Consider the following 13,806-nt stretch of genomic DNA (forward strand, 5'->3'; position numbering starts at 1 on the left):
CTAAAGCATCTGGAAACAGTGGTGTTTCTGTGTTAGTGTGTATGAATATGTATGAATATTCGAGGTACCTGTGCCGCCTGCTTTGGCTCGTTGGTTCCTGATGTCAGTTCCTCTAGACACGACATGAGCTCGTACGTCTGATCCACAGAAAAGATCACCTTCAAAAGGCAAACACACAGCGATTCAACAAAGAAAACTAACTCTTAACAACAGTCCTGATTTCGCTCTACACTGAGGAGTGAACAGGCCTTGGAATAACATTTGGAATAACATGAGGGTGAGTACAATTATGACAGAATTGTCATTTTATGAGTTTACATTGGTGCACCGGGATGCACCGATATGAAAGATTGTTTGAAAAATGAAACATTATATTTTGTACGTTTAAAACATTTTTGCAGTTCAAAACAACAGAACTCACATTTTACATGTATGTACTGTATATAATAGAACATTACATATTCAAACCATGTATATGTTGGGCAATTCCACGTAAATGGCAACCACATCATGGACAAATAAAACATTTTAGCCAAAGGAAAAAAAAAAACCCTTTAAAATTCTGTATTATAGTGGTGTAATGAACAATGCATTATGCCATCCAGACCGCTAGAGGGCGCCGCTTGCTCACGCAGTGCTGAATGCAGAATCGCAGCTTTTTAAGGTTTAGTAATTACGCAAGGCCATATTGTGATTTCACTCTTAATTCAATTAAGAGTCTGCTGGTTTCAAAGTGTTTTGGATGGTTTCCCTCATCATGTAGCCTGTAGGTAAGTGCCGTTTTCACAACTGTCACGTCCATTTATGGCAGTTTTTCCCGCATTTACATGAGAACGAGAAAGAATAAAAATTAAATATTACATGTTCTTAGGAGTGTCGACTCTTCTTTGTATTGTGGCTATTATTATTTCTGGATTGTGCATTCACAGAGTTTTACAAAGCATGTTACTAATTAATAACAAACCATCATATCGGTGTTTTAATGCTTATATGCGATTTGCTGATGATTTTAATTGGGTAAATAACTGGCCGATACATATACATCGGTGCATCCCTAGTGGAAACTGTTAAGAGTTTAGATTGATCAGCCTTTTCCTTGTGTTATTTTGTAAGGCTCGTGTCTTTCGCACCTCTTTCTGCTCCAGTAGCGGCAGTGCGTCGGTCAGCAGTGTCATCCACAGACTGCGGGGGGCGATCTTTGCTGTCATGAGCGACAGCAGGAGTTTTGCTGCATCTGAGAATCGCTTTTCACCATAGAGCCTGTGGAACTCACGGTACTTTCCTACAAACACACACACAAAATAAATCGCACTATTAGTGACATTTATGGTTAAAACATAATTTTGAACCTCACTAATGACCCAATGGTAATGCTTAATTTTTTTTAAGCCTGTTCATTTAACACGTTAATTCAGTGCAATTAATTATATGGAAAACAACTCATTAAAAACATTAATGCATTTAATCATGCCCCCAAACCGTACAACATTTCGTAATAAGGAATGTTCCTACAATCAGTGCAATTCAAGTTTGATGTACCACATTTTTGCAATAGGGGGCAGTCAGCGCAACTCCAGCTGTAGAGGCAACACGCCTTGTCAAACCAATGAGCAGGCAGCACAGCTTTCCACAGATTGCACGCTCAAGCACAACCAAATCCAAGCAATGAGGAGTGTTTTTTAAAGTTTGTAACTACATTTAACTTGACACAGTGTCCTAAAAACAGCACTTATATCTAGAGAAGCTGAAAACTATTAAGATGCAACGCAACCAAAGTGAGATGCTCAAAGCATCCAGCTGAAGCAGGAGTACACTGACCAACAATTAACAATAGTTGCAGACTTAAATAGGCCAATAATAAGGTTTAGGCTGCATATCGATAGAGATTTACAGATTAAATTCCAATTTACAAGCTGTCGATTCGATATCAATTCATTTGGGTATATTTTGGTTATAATGTCCATTTTGCTTAGATATGAAAGAAATTCTCTCTCAACTAATGCTGTTAATTATAAAAGGGCCTTTTAACCTCCTAGATTACCCTTCTAGGTGCAATTCAAAAATAATTTTACAAATGATATTTTAGCACTAGTTGTTCATCAAATTCGTTACATTTTATCTTTTGAAAAATGTACGAATTCAGTGTATTCCATCAAAAAATGTCCTGAAATTGCAAATATTATTTTGCATATATATTTTGTCACATGTGTATTGTTTACATGCATATACATTGATATGTTCAAATCGTGCTATATCAGTACTGTCTCTTTAAGACAACCTGCATCAGCCAGTGAGCACATTTTAACGTGAGTTGCACAGTTTTTTTTAGCGCATCTGTGCTATGTGAAACTACAATTAAATGTTTCTTTTTTTTGTTGTTTTTAAATCAACAACTAACTGATTGTAAAGAACAGAAAAGGTATTAAGAGACAATGGGCCTCATTCACTAATAATTGCGTGTATATTTTGTACTTATATGCACAGGAAAAGTTCACGAATTTTTATTTATCTAAAAACAGGTCCTCCACAGCGATAGTGACAACAGAACACAACACAGCTACACAAAACAGAGAACAGAACTAACTAAACATGTCTGAAGAGTTTGTAGTTGAAGAATTGATGCATTTCTATGCCCAGCCTTATTTTTTTGAACGGAGTATTCGGAAATCAAACAGAAACATAGAGGAGGCTACAGGCAGACACAGTCACACCGTGTCCTAACCTGATGGCAAATGACACATGATAAATGGTTTATTTTCTATGTTAATCAGAGTTTTTGTCCTAACTAGCAGTGACGAGTGACGGGACATTCTATTGATCGCTTGTTTTCTATTTTTGGCATCGCGCGGGTAACTGTCCACTGTGATCTGGCACCAGTCCAAAACCTAAAAAAAATAAAAAATTAAGGCTGGGCATAGAAATGCATCAATTCTTCAACTACAAACTCTTCAGACATGTTTAGTAAGTTCTGTTCTCCGTTTTCGCTTGAACGCCCCAATGTTGTGAGGGGGCTGCATGAAGTGTTGCTCTCGTGCCCTATCATGAACGCGCACAGGAGATCAATGGTCAGTGAACATTTTCACTAAATACATTAGATTTCAGTTTGTTTCTCAGCAAACCTTATCGTATGCTTTCATAACAATCTTGAGTCTCATGAATAATTTATTAGACTTCTGAATTATACTTTTGTGTTCTTTTGAAGCTTGAAGAGGTGGTCACCATAAACTGACATTGTATGACATCAATGAGCACAACATTTCTCCCTTTGTGTTAAGAAAAAGAAAGAAAGTCATATACGGATATAACAACATAGGGGTGAATAAACAATGACTAAATTTTCATTTTTGGGTGAACTATCCCTTTAATGAATCGGGTGCACAAAGTTAGTAATTTGCATAACACACCCAAACCATCTCCATCTAAGGACTTTCAGCACCACCGCACCTGTACATTTGTAAATGGTGTAGTGAAAGAAGTTGCCGAAGTAAAAGGCCACAAAGCATCATACTATAAAACTAAATTATCTTTATTTTGATGGCCAATAAATATTGGACACATTGAATTACAGCAGCTATTCTGTTGATGTCAATCACAGCTTCAGTGTCTCTCATGACGTACCTAAAAATGTGAGTCTGTCACTGAGCAGCATGGCAGGACCCAGATTATCCAACAAATCCAGATCTGTGAAAGAGCCTTTATTACTGTAATCCTGAAGAAATCTGCACAACACACACACGGGTTAGGAAAAAAGCAATATAATAATGTATTCAATTTAATGTGAAAATGAACGACAGATAGCCAATGTAACCTCTCAGATATGAGTGTAGCAAATGCAGCATCTTTGGCTCTGATGCTCCAGGAGAGAGCAGATCCCAGTCTGTTGTTCCTCAGAGCTTTTTTAGCCATGATCTTACAGATACTGCGCACTGAAACACACACATACACACATGGTGAGGATGGGCAGTGTATGGCATTCTGTCTAGTTACACCAAACTCGCTCACCCTGTTCATTCATCTGTCGGTCTTTACAGATGCGCAGGACTTTAATGGCTTTGCGTTCTGTGTCCATTGGAACTCTCTCGATCTGAAGCTCCAGATACACACGACCAAACTCAGGACAGTGATCAAAATAATCCACCGCCAGCTGCCACAGACTAACATACAACTATTAAAGACCTTTATCGAACGAGATCTTTCGCTCTTAAGATGAAAACCGAACCTTTAAATCACCTGTGATGTGTGAAGAGGCCAGATGCGTACTCCAAAACTAGAAACTCACGCAGATTAGACCCAAAACTAGAAACACATAAAAACAGAACAAAGTTATGGGTGTTATATTGACCAAAACCTTTCTAGAGACCCAGAAGTATCTGGATCTTTGGTCTACAGTAGAGGTCGACCGTACCGGTTTTACCGATATATATCGGTTTTACCGATATTGTAATACATTTTAGATGATTGTAAGAGTGTATGTCATCAAATCTTATTTTTTTCTGGTTATTATTAGGATTTTAGTTTTACCGATATATCGGCACCGATAGTTCCAAAAAGCAACTATCGGTTTTTTATTATTCCTCCATTTCTGGCGCTGGAGGGTTCTACAGTATAACAGCGACCTCTAGAGGTGAAACAAAAACAATTACTGACTTCATTTGGAGTTTAATGTGCAACGTGACTACTACTATTGATGAATGTCTGCTCAAAATACTTATTAGCCTATGGCAATGTTTACTTTATACTGTTTATATTGTAATACACTCTTACAATCATCTAAAATGTATGTCATCAAATCTTATTTTTTTCTGGTTATTATTGGGATTTTGGTTTTACCGATATATTGGCACCGATAGTTGCTTTTTGGAACTATCGGTTATCTGCAAAAATCAATACCAACGTTTTTTTATTTTTTATTATTCCTCCATTTCTGGTGCTGGAGGGTTCTACAGTATAACAGCGACCTCTAGAGGTGAAACAAAAACAATTACTAACTTCATTTGGAGTTTAATGTACAACGTGACTAATACTATTAATGAATTATGATCTACTATTGATGAATTTCTGCTCATACAGTATTTATTAGCCTATGGCGATGTTTACTTTATACTGTTTATATTGTAATACATTATAGATGATCGTAAGAGTGCATTTCATCCAAAATTATAATTATTATTTTTTTGGTTAATATTGGGATTTACCGATATATCTGCGCAGATAGTTTCTTTTTGGAACTATCATTCTCTGCATTAACATTTTTTAAATTATTATTCCTTTGTTTCTGCCGCTGGAGGGTTCTACAGTATAACAGCGACCTCTAGAGGTAAAAGAAAAACAATCACTGGCTCAATGTCTAGTTTTTTGTCCAAGGTGACTATTACTATGATCTACTGTTGATAAATTACTGCTCATACAGTATTTATAAGCCTTAGAGTTTACTTTATAGTATTTATATTGTAATACACTGCAGATGATTGTAAGATTGTAAGTGCATGTCACCAAATAACCAATTTCTTTCTGGTTATTATTGGGATTTTGATTGCACAATAAACTAAATTTGTGAGTTTATTATTTTGGGACTCTTGTTGCATTTATGTCTGTGCCTGTCACAGTAAGGAAAAACGTTGATTTTTTTTTTAACATTTAGTACATTGATTTTTCAAAACTATCAGCCAATTGATCAGTTATCTGCCTTTTCCACCAGCTTTATTATCGTATAGGCAAAATCCACTATCGGTCGACCTGTAGTCTACAGTGCTTTTGGTTGAAAAAAGCCTTGTGTAACAATAGAAGTGAACTACAAAGAGACTCCTTTGAAACATTACTATAGATTTCAATGCATGTATGATGCGAGATACATACTGTAAGTTGTGTGACTGCAGGAGTTTGCAGTGATCCAACAGGTCGGTCAAATGAGCCACAAACCACCAGTTATTGAGTGCGATGCTGTAGACACATCAACAAGTGTGTTAGTACGGAGTGTGTGCTGACTCTTGTGTTCAGATTAAACTCGTGTGAATATACCTGCAGTCTTTGATGACCTGATGGAGGTCAAACTCGAACGCAGAGAGCAGGATGATGTCCAGAGGCTCCGGTGACGCCCGCGGACCCAGAAACATGTTCATACTTGACTGAAATGCACAGACGCAAGGTCAGTATTACAGATATTCAGTCTAACCACACAAAACAGTGTTACTAGTGCAGCGTGTTTGTGTGTACTTGTGCATAGTAGTGCAGATCGGGTGGTTTGATTATCGGGTGAGAGTACAGCAATCGGGTCACCAGGAAGTGATACCAGGTGCTCAACAACTCTTTCTGTTCCAGCAGCGCATCCTCATCACCAACCAGAATCTGACAGAGAAAGAGTCAGATGATAGTGTCTGTAGGTTTGTAAAGGTCATCAGTAGAGGTCAGTAAATGTCAGGACTCTTCACCTTGCAGATGGTCTCCAAGTGACGGTTACTAGCAAATGTGTTGTCCTGGAGACAGCGGTCACACTCTTTATGCCAGTGTCTCCATTTAACGTCAAACTCTGTCAGCGTCTGACTGCCAGTGGGCTACACACAAAATTGAATATTTGTGACTTGTACCATTCGATGTTGATGTTATAACATTGATTTGACCATGGTTAACGGGTGTTGTTAGGCACAACTTAAGGGATCTTGTCCAGGTCACATTACCCACAAAATTAAAGGGAGGAGCGGTTCCATCCACCCGGGGCTGGAGGACTCGCTGCCATCCGCCGGGGGAGGAGCGAGCTGGCATCTGCCAGATGGTGGATGAGCGGTTGAGGACTGGGTGACAGCGCGTCCGGGAGCCAGCGAGCAAGTTCTTCTATCTCTCTCCTCTCTCTCCGTGTCTCTGCTCACCCTTTCCCTCTCCCCACACCTCCCCTCGTCTCTACCCCAGGTTCACAGGAGGCGGGGTGAACCACCGGCTGACAGAACGGCCGGAAGGGCAGCGTCTACCCTCCAGAGATTGGGTGGGGGGGGAGATTAGTCAGACCGGTGGCGCCCCGGCCTGAATCAGGCAGGGGAGGAGTGTGACGAGGAGGAGGGCGTGGCCAGGCCGTGATGATACACGGCCGGCGCGAATCGGCTGATCAGCGGGAGAGCGAGATAAAGGGGAGCCAGAGGCACCAGTTCGAGAGAGAGAGACGCATGCAGCCACATTACTGTTCAGCCGGTTCCCGCCTCCTACTTGCCCACCTTTACCTGTTATACCCAGATTTTAATTTTTATTTATTTATTTATTTTTATAAACAAGGGATGAGTTTTTGTGCATTAATCAACATTATGCCACAAATGCTGTCAACTGAGGTAAACTTGTATTGAACCCGAGACATTCCTTTAAATAATCAAAATAATGTCACAATTCAAAAATCCTAAAAATAGGCTTCATTTTCTTTATGCAAAATCTCATTTGTTACTTTTGATTATGGGGTGAAATATGACCTGGACATGTTCTTAACCGGTTTCATGAGATTCACCTGCAAAGCTTTAATGCACTCCATTCACTGAGATGTGTTGCATGTCGTGTCATGAAATACGTACATTAAATATAGGCATGGTGTGTAACAGGGTGTCCATACGCTTGAACACAGAGCTGCTGTCTGACCGCAGAGACGCCTGTCTGGACAACACCTGCCGAGCTTCATCCATACGACCCTGCAGAACCAAACTGATCACCTAGAGTGAGAGAGAGAAAGGCAGTGAATGTAATGACACAGATAAGGGCTGATGTATGGATTCTCAGGAGGTCATGTGCTCGTACCACGTCCCAGTAGGACTGATGTCGGGTGGGGCTGTCGCTCTGCAGCACCTCTCTCGCTCTGGCATCCACATCAGACTTGTGTAGACGCACCCAGTCCAGCAGGTGGAGCAGCAGTGAGCCGGCTATTATTTGGTAAATAGATTTGTTTGGTAAAATAAAAGAAGCCTGTTCGCCAAGTAAGTACTGTATAGATTATCATTAATTCACTGGCTACGTTTAGTGGAAGTGGCTTATAGCACTTTAACAGAAATGGTTTCACAGGAATCAGGCCTCTCAATATTTTTGCAAGTCTTTACCTGGAGCTGCGTCAATGAAGAGCACCTCACACAAGTTCCAGATAAGCTCAATAGCCAAAAGAATAGACACCTGGAGAAGGAGAGAGATAGTTAAAGACAACATTAAACAACAATTGCTATGCATTTCCTTTCCTTTATGTATGTGTTAGCTGTGCAGTTACTTCTGATATGCTAATTATATTATACTATTTTATATTTTTCAAGTAAAATTGAGTATTCATCAGAAAATTACATAGGGCAAGATTTGATATTTTATCCATCAGGATTCGACTGTATTGCTTATGTTAGGTTTGATATTATTGGTTAAGTTCCACTTTATTATAATAGACATTGTCATCAATAATATTTTTATAACTATTGTTTCTGTAAGTTTTTTTAATAAGTCTGCTTTCGTTCTAGAGGTCTATGGCAGCCCATAGAACCGTATGTAGGAAAATGGTGAAATTTGGTACAGTGGTAGGGGGGGTTATGAGTACCTCCCATACAAAATTTGGGGTTTCTAATTGAAACCCTCTAGCGCCACCATGAGTTCAAAATTGTACTTAATTTTCGGTTTAAAACTTTTGAACCTTAAGTCCTAGAAACAAAATTATTTTTTCCTGTGATTCCTTGGGTCATGCCGAGTCCCCCTAGTTGCATCATTTTTATGCTCCGCCCACTAGATTTTCTGCCACTTAGAATTTTCTGTAAACCTACTTTTTCCAACTCCTATACCATATGTCCAATTTGCTTACATTTTTGCATGAATCATCTAAAGACACTCATGACAAAACTTAAGATTCATGATGATTGACCAAACCGTTCCCGTCTACAGCATCAATGAATTTGACTACGAGTTCTGCGGCTGTATCTGCCCAACGCTTTAGCGTATTGACAGAAAGCTTGGTACATGTCATCACGAGCATGACCTGTACAGTTTCGGCACAGTGCCACCTAGTGGTCAAGAAATATGAAACATTTATATTTTTGCTTATTTATTCTGAATAGTTTGGCCAAAAATCATGAGACTGGACACTTTAGATTCCTTGGGGCATACAGAGTCGAATGATACCTAATTTGCCATTGTCGGACATACTTCCTGTACGCCATTTTTAATTCATTTGAAAACGTACTCCTCCTAGGCCTCACATCCGATTTGCATGAAATTTGCTGTATATCATCTAGGGAAACTCATCCCTAGATCCGAGGCTGTATCTCACGAACGCTTTGGCATACTGACGTGAACCTACATACGGTTGTGCTCAAAAGTTTGCATACCCTTGGAGAATTGGTAATATATGTATCATTTTTAAAGAAAACATGAGTGAGCAGGCAAAACACATTTCTTTTATTTCTTATGGGATTCATATTCAACTGTAGGTTATAACAGAATGGCACAATCATAAAACAAAACACGGCAACAAAGAAAAAAATGAAATGACCCCTGTTCAAAAGTCTGCATACCCTTAGTTCTTAATACTGTGTATTGCCCCCTTTAGCATCAATGACAGCGTGCAGTCTTTTGTAATAGTTGTCTATGAGGCCCCAAATTCTTGCAGGTGGTATAGCTGCCCATTCGTCTTGGCAAAATGCCTCCAGGTCATGCAAATCTTTGGTCATCTTGCATGAACCGCACGTTTGAGATCTCCCCAGAGTGGCTCGATGATATTAAGGTCAGGAGACTGTGATGGCCACTCCAGAACCTTCACCTTTTTCTTTTGTAACCACTGGAGGGTCAACTTGGCCTTGTGCTTAGGGTCATTGTCATGCTGGAAAGTCCAAGAGCGTCCCATGCGCAGCTTTCGTGCAGAAGAATGCAAATTGTCTGCCAGTATTTTCTGATAACATGCTGCATTCATCTTGCCATCAATTTTCACAAGATTCCCTGTGCCTATAGAGCTCACACACCCCCAAAACATCAGTGAGCCTCCACCATGCTTCACAGTGGGTATGGTATTCTTTTCACTAGAGGCCTTGTTGACCCCTCTCCAAACATATGCTTATGATTGTGACCATAAAGCTCTATTTTGATCTCGTCACTCCAAATGAGTGTGCCAGAAGCTGTGAGGCGTGTCAAGGTGTTGTCGGGCATATTGTAACCGGGCTTTTTTGTGGCACTGGCGCAGTAAAGGCTTCTTTCTGGAAACTCGACCATGCAGCTCATTTTTGTTCAAGTATCATCGTATTGTGCTCCTTGAAACAACCACACTGTCTTTTTCCAGAGCAGCCTGTATTTCTCCTGAGGTTACCTGTGGGTTTTTCTTTGTATCCCGAACAATTCTTCTGGCAGTTGTGGCTGAAATCTTTCTTGGTCTACCTGACCTTGACTTGGTAACAAGAGATCCCCGAATTTTCCACTTCTTAATAAGTGATTGAACAGTACTGACTGGCATTTTCAAGGCTTTGGATATCTTTTTATATCCTTTTTCATCTTTATAAAGTTCCATTACCTTGTTACACAGGTCTTTCGACAGTTCTTTTCTGCTCCCCATGGCTCAGTATCTAACCTGCTCAGTGCATCCACGTGAGAACTAACAAACTCATTGACTATTTATACACAGACACTAATTGCAATTTAAAAAGCCACAGGTGTGGGAAATTAACCTTTAATTGCCATTTAAACCTGTGTGTGTCACCTTGTGTGTCCGTAACAAGGCCAAACATTCAAGGGTGTGTAAACTTTTGATCAGGGCCATTTGGGTGATTTCTGTTATCATTATGATTTAAAAAGGAGCCAAACAACTATGTGATAATAAATGGCTTCATATGATCACTATCCTTAAATAAAAGACTTTTTTTTTGCATGATCAGTCATATTTTCAAAATCAATGCCAAAATTTCACAATTTCTGCCAGGGTATGCAAACTTTTGAGCACAACTGTACGTGGCATTATGACCAAGCCCTGACGATACCATATATATTTGGTGACAGCACCACCTATTGGTCAAAAGTTATAAGCACTTGTATTACAGCAGAACCCATTAAACTAATGTATTTTTTTACCACTCTGCTAAAATCATCACCGGAATTCTAAATTAAATTAAAATGATTGCCATTGGTGTTCTTGGCCCCATAAGTGCTGCTTGCAGCCAAATTTATTATTATTATTATTTTTAAAATATCAATAATGCAAATTGTTTTTATTGGTGTCTCTCTAATAAATAGGGTCCATTTTGATTTCATGTTGACTTTGAAGTGTGTTTTACATGATTTGGCAGTACCTGATCTCCATACTGTGAGGCTAAAGAACCATCTTGAGTTGCAACTGGAAACAGAGGGATGGATGAGAGAATCTAAATCACTTCAGCTGTTAAAATGAATCAGCATCATGTGTGATACGAGTGTTTACCTGCATTCTGCTGCAGTTCCTCCATACAGGCTCTGATCACAGACCTGTAGTTCTTACTGATACTCACAAACCTGCAGGTAACAACAACAGATCGATCACTCACACTTTGAAAGCAGATCAAATGTGGTTTTACAGGTTCCGCACTTATTTGTGACAGCTGGATGAGGCATTCAAGTTTAGAATGATTCACTAATGAATCATTCAGATTTGTTAGAGGTGACTCAAAAGAATGATTCATTGACAAATCAGATATCACTTTGGCTTGCAAGTTTTACTCTACATTTTCGAGCAGAGCATGGCTAGAAGAACTATAGAAATTGTAATGGAACTTTTGTCAGTCTTGAAAACACATTTTTAAAATCTGAACACAAACACTCACTGTGTCTTCTTGTTTTTGCTCGGCACATCCTGTTTGATTTTCTGCAGCCCTACGAAAATGTGATGAGACTCATTGAAGAGCTTTCGCAGAATCGGAGAGCAGATATCTTCATCTTTCCTCACGATGTGGACGAACGGAGAGCCCGCAGATTTTGGACCTGAACAGGAAAACATGCATGTGTGTGAACGCACACAGATCAGACAAGGCGTGTCGATTTATTTAAATCTACATTTCACACATACACGCAAACAAGCCGTTTCTCCGGTGAGAATAATACCTTTAAGTTTGTAGTTTGTCTCGTAGACTAACAGATCTCCAGGCCCCCACTCAAACCCCAAGTGCTTCTGATGAAACCCAGCGCCAGGAATGAGCTGCCGGAAATAAGAAAATCAAAAAGAAGACGGTTAATGCTGCTCTAAATTTTCTCCCATCATTTTGTATCTGTGTGTATGAACAAATGAATATGTGTGTTTGCACAAGCAGACAATAAACTAACAAATACATGACCAAAATATGGTAATTATTTAGTATTATGGTATCTTATAACATCTTAGTATTGAATCTACGCCCCTGTCTGCATCTAACATGACACAATTAATATACATTTCCATAAGAAACTGTTAAAAATTATTTTGATCTTATAATAATAGTATATATATAAACACAAAGCTCAAATAGTATTAAATAGCCATAGTATTTTAAACATGTTCTATAATATTATAATTTCTGGACATATGCAATGGTATTTTCTGAAGTACCATGTAAATACCATGGTATATAAATATTGTAAAGATACACCAGCATGGTATCACCACTGAACTTTTATGTAAGTGAACGAACAACATGAATCTACTTCACATATATGTACTTATAATGTAATTTACAGGCAAATGAAGAACATGGATCTGGATAAACCAGCACTTATTACCGTGGTACTGGGCTCCACATCTACCTCCTCCATCACCGATTATTAAATCCTCCTGATTAACGGAAAATATAATTGTAAACACACGTGTATATTTTAAACTTGGTTATTCAAGCAAGCGCCCGTGACACTGAAGGACCCCTGATGGTTTACGCGCTTAGTACGACTCACTGAACGCCTGTGCAAAACACGGATTCGCATTTAAAGGAATATTCCGGGTTCAATACAAGTTAAGATCAATCGACAGCATTTGTGGCATAATGTTGATTACCACAAAAATGTATTTCGACTCGTCCCTCCTGTGAAGAGGCAAAAATCGATGTTACAGTGAGGCACTTACAATGGAAGTCAATGGGGCCTATTTTTGGAGGGTTTAAAGGCAGAAATGTGAAGCTTATAATTATATAAAAGCATTGACATTAATTCTTCTGTTAAAACTTGTGTATTATTTTAGCTTTAAAGTTGTAAAAATCTGAATTTTTATGGTAATTTTAAGGTTTACGTTGTTACGTTATGGCAACGAAGTTGTAAAACTGGCTATAACTTTACACAGATGCGGTTAGTAAGTGATTTTATCACCCTAAAATCATGTAAACACGCATATTGTTTATGTCTTGTGGCTATACTTTTGAAACAGTGAGTGTTTTAACATTTATGGACTGGCCCCATTGACTTCCATTGTAAGTGTCTCACTGCAACTGCGATATTTTTGTTCCTTTTTCCCCAAGAAAAGTTGGGATGAGTCAAAATTACTTTTTATAGTAATCATCATTATGCTAACAATGCTGTCGATTGAGCTTAACTTGTATTGAACCCGAAATATTCCTTTAATTAGTGTAAAAAAAATTATAAAAAATACATCGCCCAGTTATTCTTATGTGTTTTCCTATAATAATAATCAGTGTTGGGCGTAATGCATTACTAAGTATTTAATTACTGTAATTAAATACTTATTCATTGAAAAATTTTCAGTAATTTAATTACAGTTACTTCTGATGTAATTGCATTAAATACTGTATAGACTCTAACGTCTAATGTTAAAATGTATGTTTTCTAATTTAATGCTGCCCCCTTGAATTCTTTGGCCAGTTCAGGAATAATTTATTTAAT

At 38.7% G+C, this 13,806-nt stretch overlaps 1 protein-coding gene across 1 annotated transcript in view; it reads right to left on the minus strand.

Moving 5' to 3' along the window:
- Window positions 1–12,846, minus strand: part of LOC127451478 (nuclear pore complex protein Nup85-like) — a 17,187-nt gene extending 4,341 nt beyond the window's left edge. Inside the window, exons 1-18 of the mRNA XM_051716211.1 lie at window positions 12,700–12,846; window positions 12,049–12,142; window positions 11,772–11,928; window positions 11,393–11,463; window positions 11,265–11,308; window positions 8,064–8,133; window positions 7,768–7,889; window positions 7,548–7,682; window positions 6,429–6,551; window positions 6,214–6,345; window positions 6,019–6,125; window positions 5,857–5,940; window positions 4,231–4,296; window positions 4,003–4,154; window positions 3,809–3,926; window positions 3,619–3,719; window positions 1,131–1,282; window positions 69–158 (exon numbers count right to left, since the gene is read on the minus strand). Coding sequence (XP_051572171.1) covers window positions 69–158; window positions 1,131–1,282; window positions 3,619–3,719; window positions 3,809–3,926; window positions 4,003–4,154; window positions 4,231–4,296; window positions 5,857–5,940; window positions 6,019–6,125; window positions 6,214–6,345; window positions 6,429–6,551; window positions 7,548–7,682; window positions 7,768–7,889; window positions 8,064–8,133; window positions 11,265–11,308; window positions 11,393–11,463; window positions 11,772–11,928; window positions 12,049–12,142; window positions 12,700–12,732 — 1,851 coding nt within the window. The 5' untranslated portion in view covers window positions 12,733–12,846. The remainder of the gene's footprint in view (window positions 1–68; window positions 159–1,130; window positions 1,283–3,618; window positions 3,720–3,808; window positions 3,927–4,002; window positions 4,155–4,230; window positions 4,297–5,856; window positions 5,941–6,018; window positions 6,126–6,213; window positions 6,346–6,428; window positions 6,552–7,547; window positions 7,683–7,767; window positions 7,890–8,063; window positions 8,134–11,264; window positions 11,309–11,392; window positions 11,464–11,771; window positions 11,929–12,048; window positions 12,143–12,699) is intronic.
- Between the last annotated feature and the right edge of the window lie 960 nt (window positions 12,847–13,806).

This window comes from Myxocyprinus asiaticus, chromosome 14, assembly GCF_019703515.2.
Source record: "Myxocyprinus asiaticus isolate MX2 ecotype Aquarium Trade chromosome 14, UBuf_Myxa_2, whole genome shotgun sequence".
Lineage (NCBI taxonomy): Eukaryota > Metazoa > Chordata > Actinopteri > Cypriniformes > Catostomidae > Myxocyprinus > Myxocyprinus asiaticus.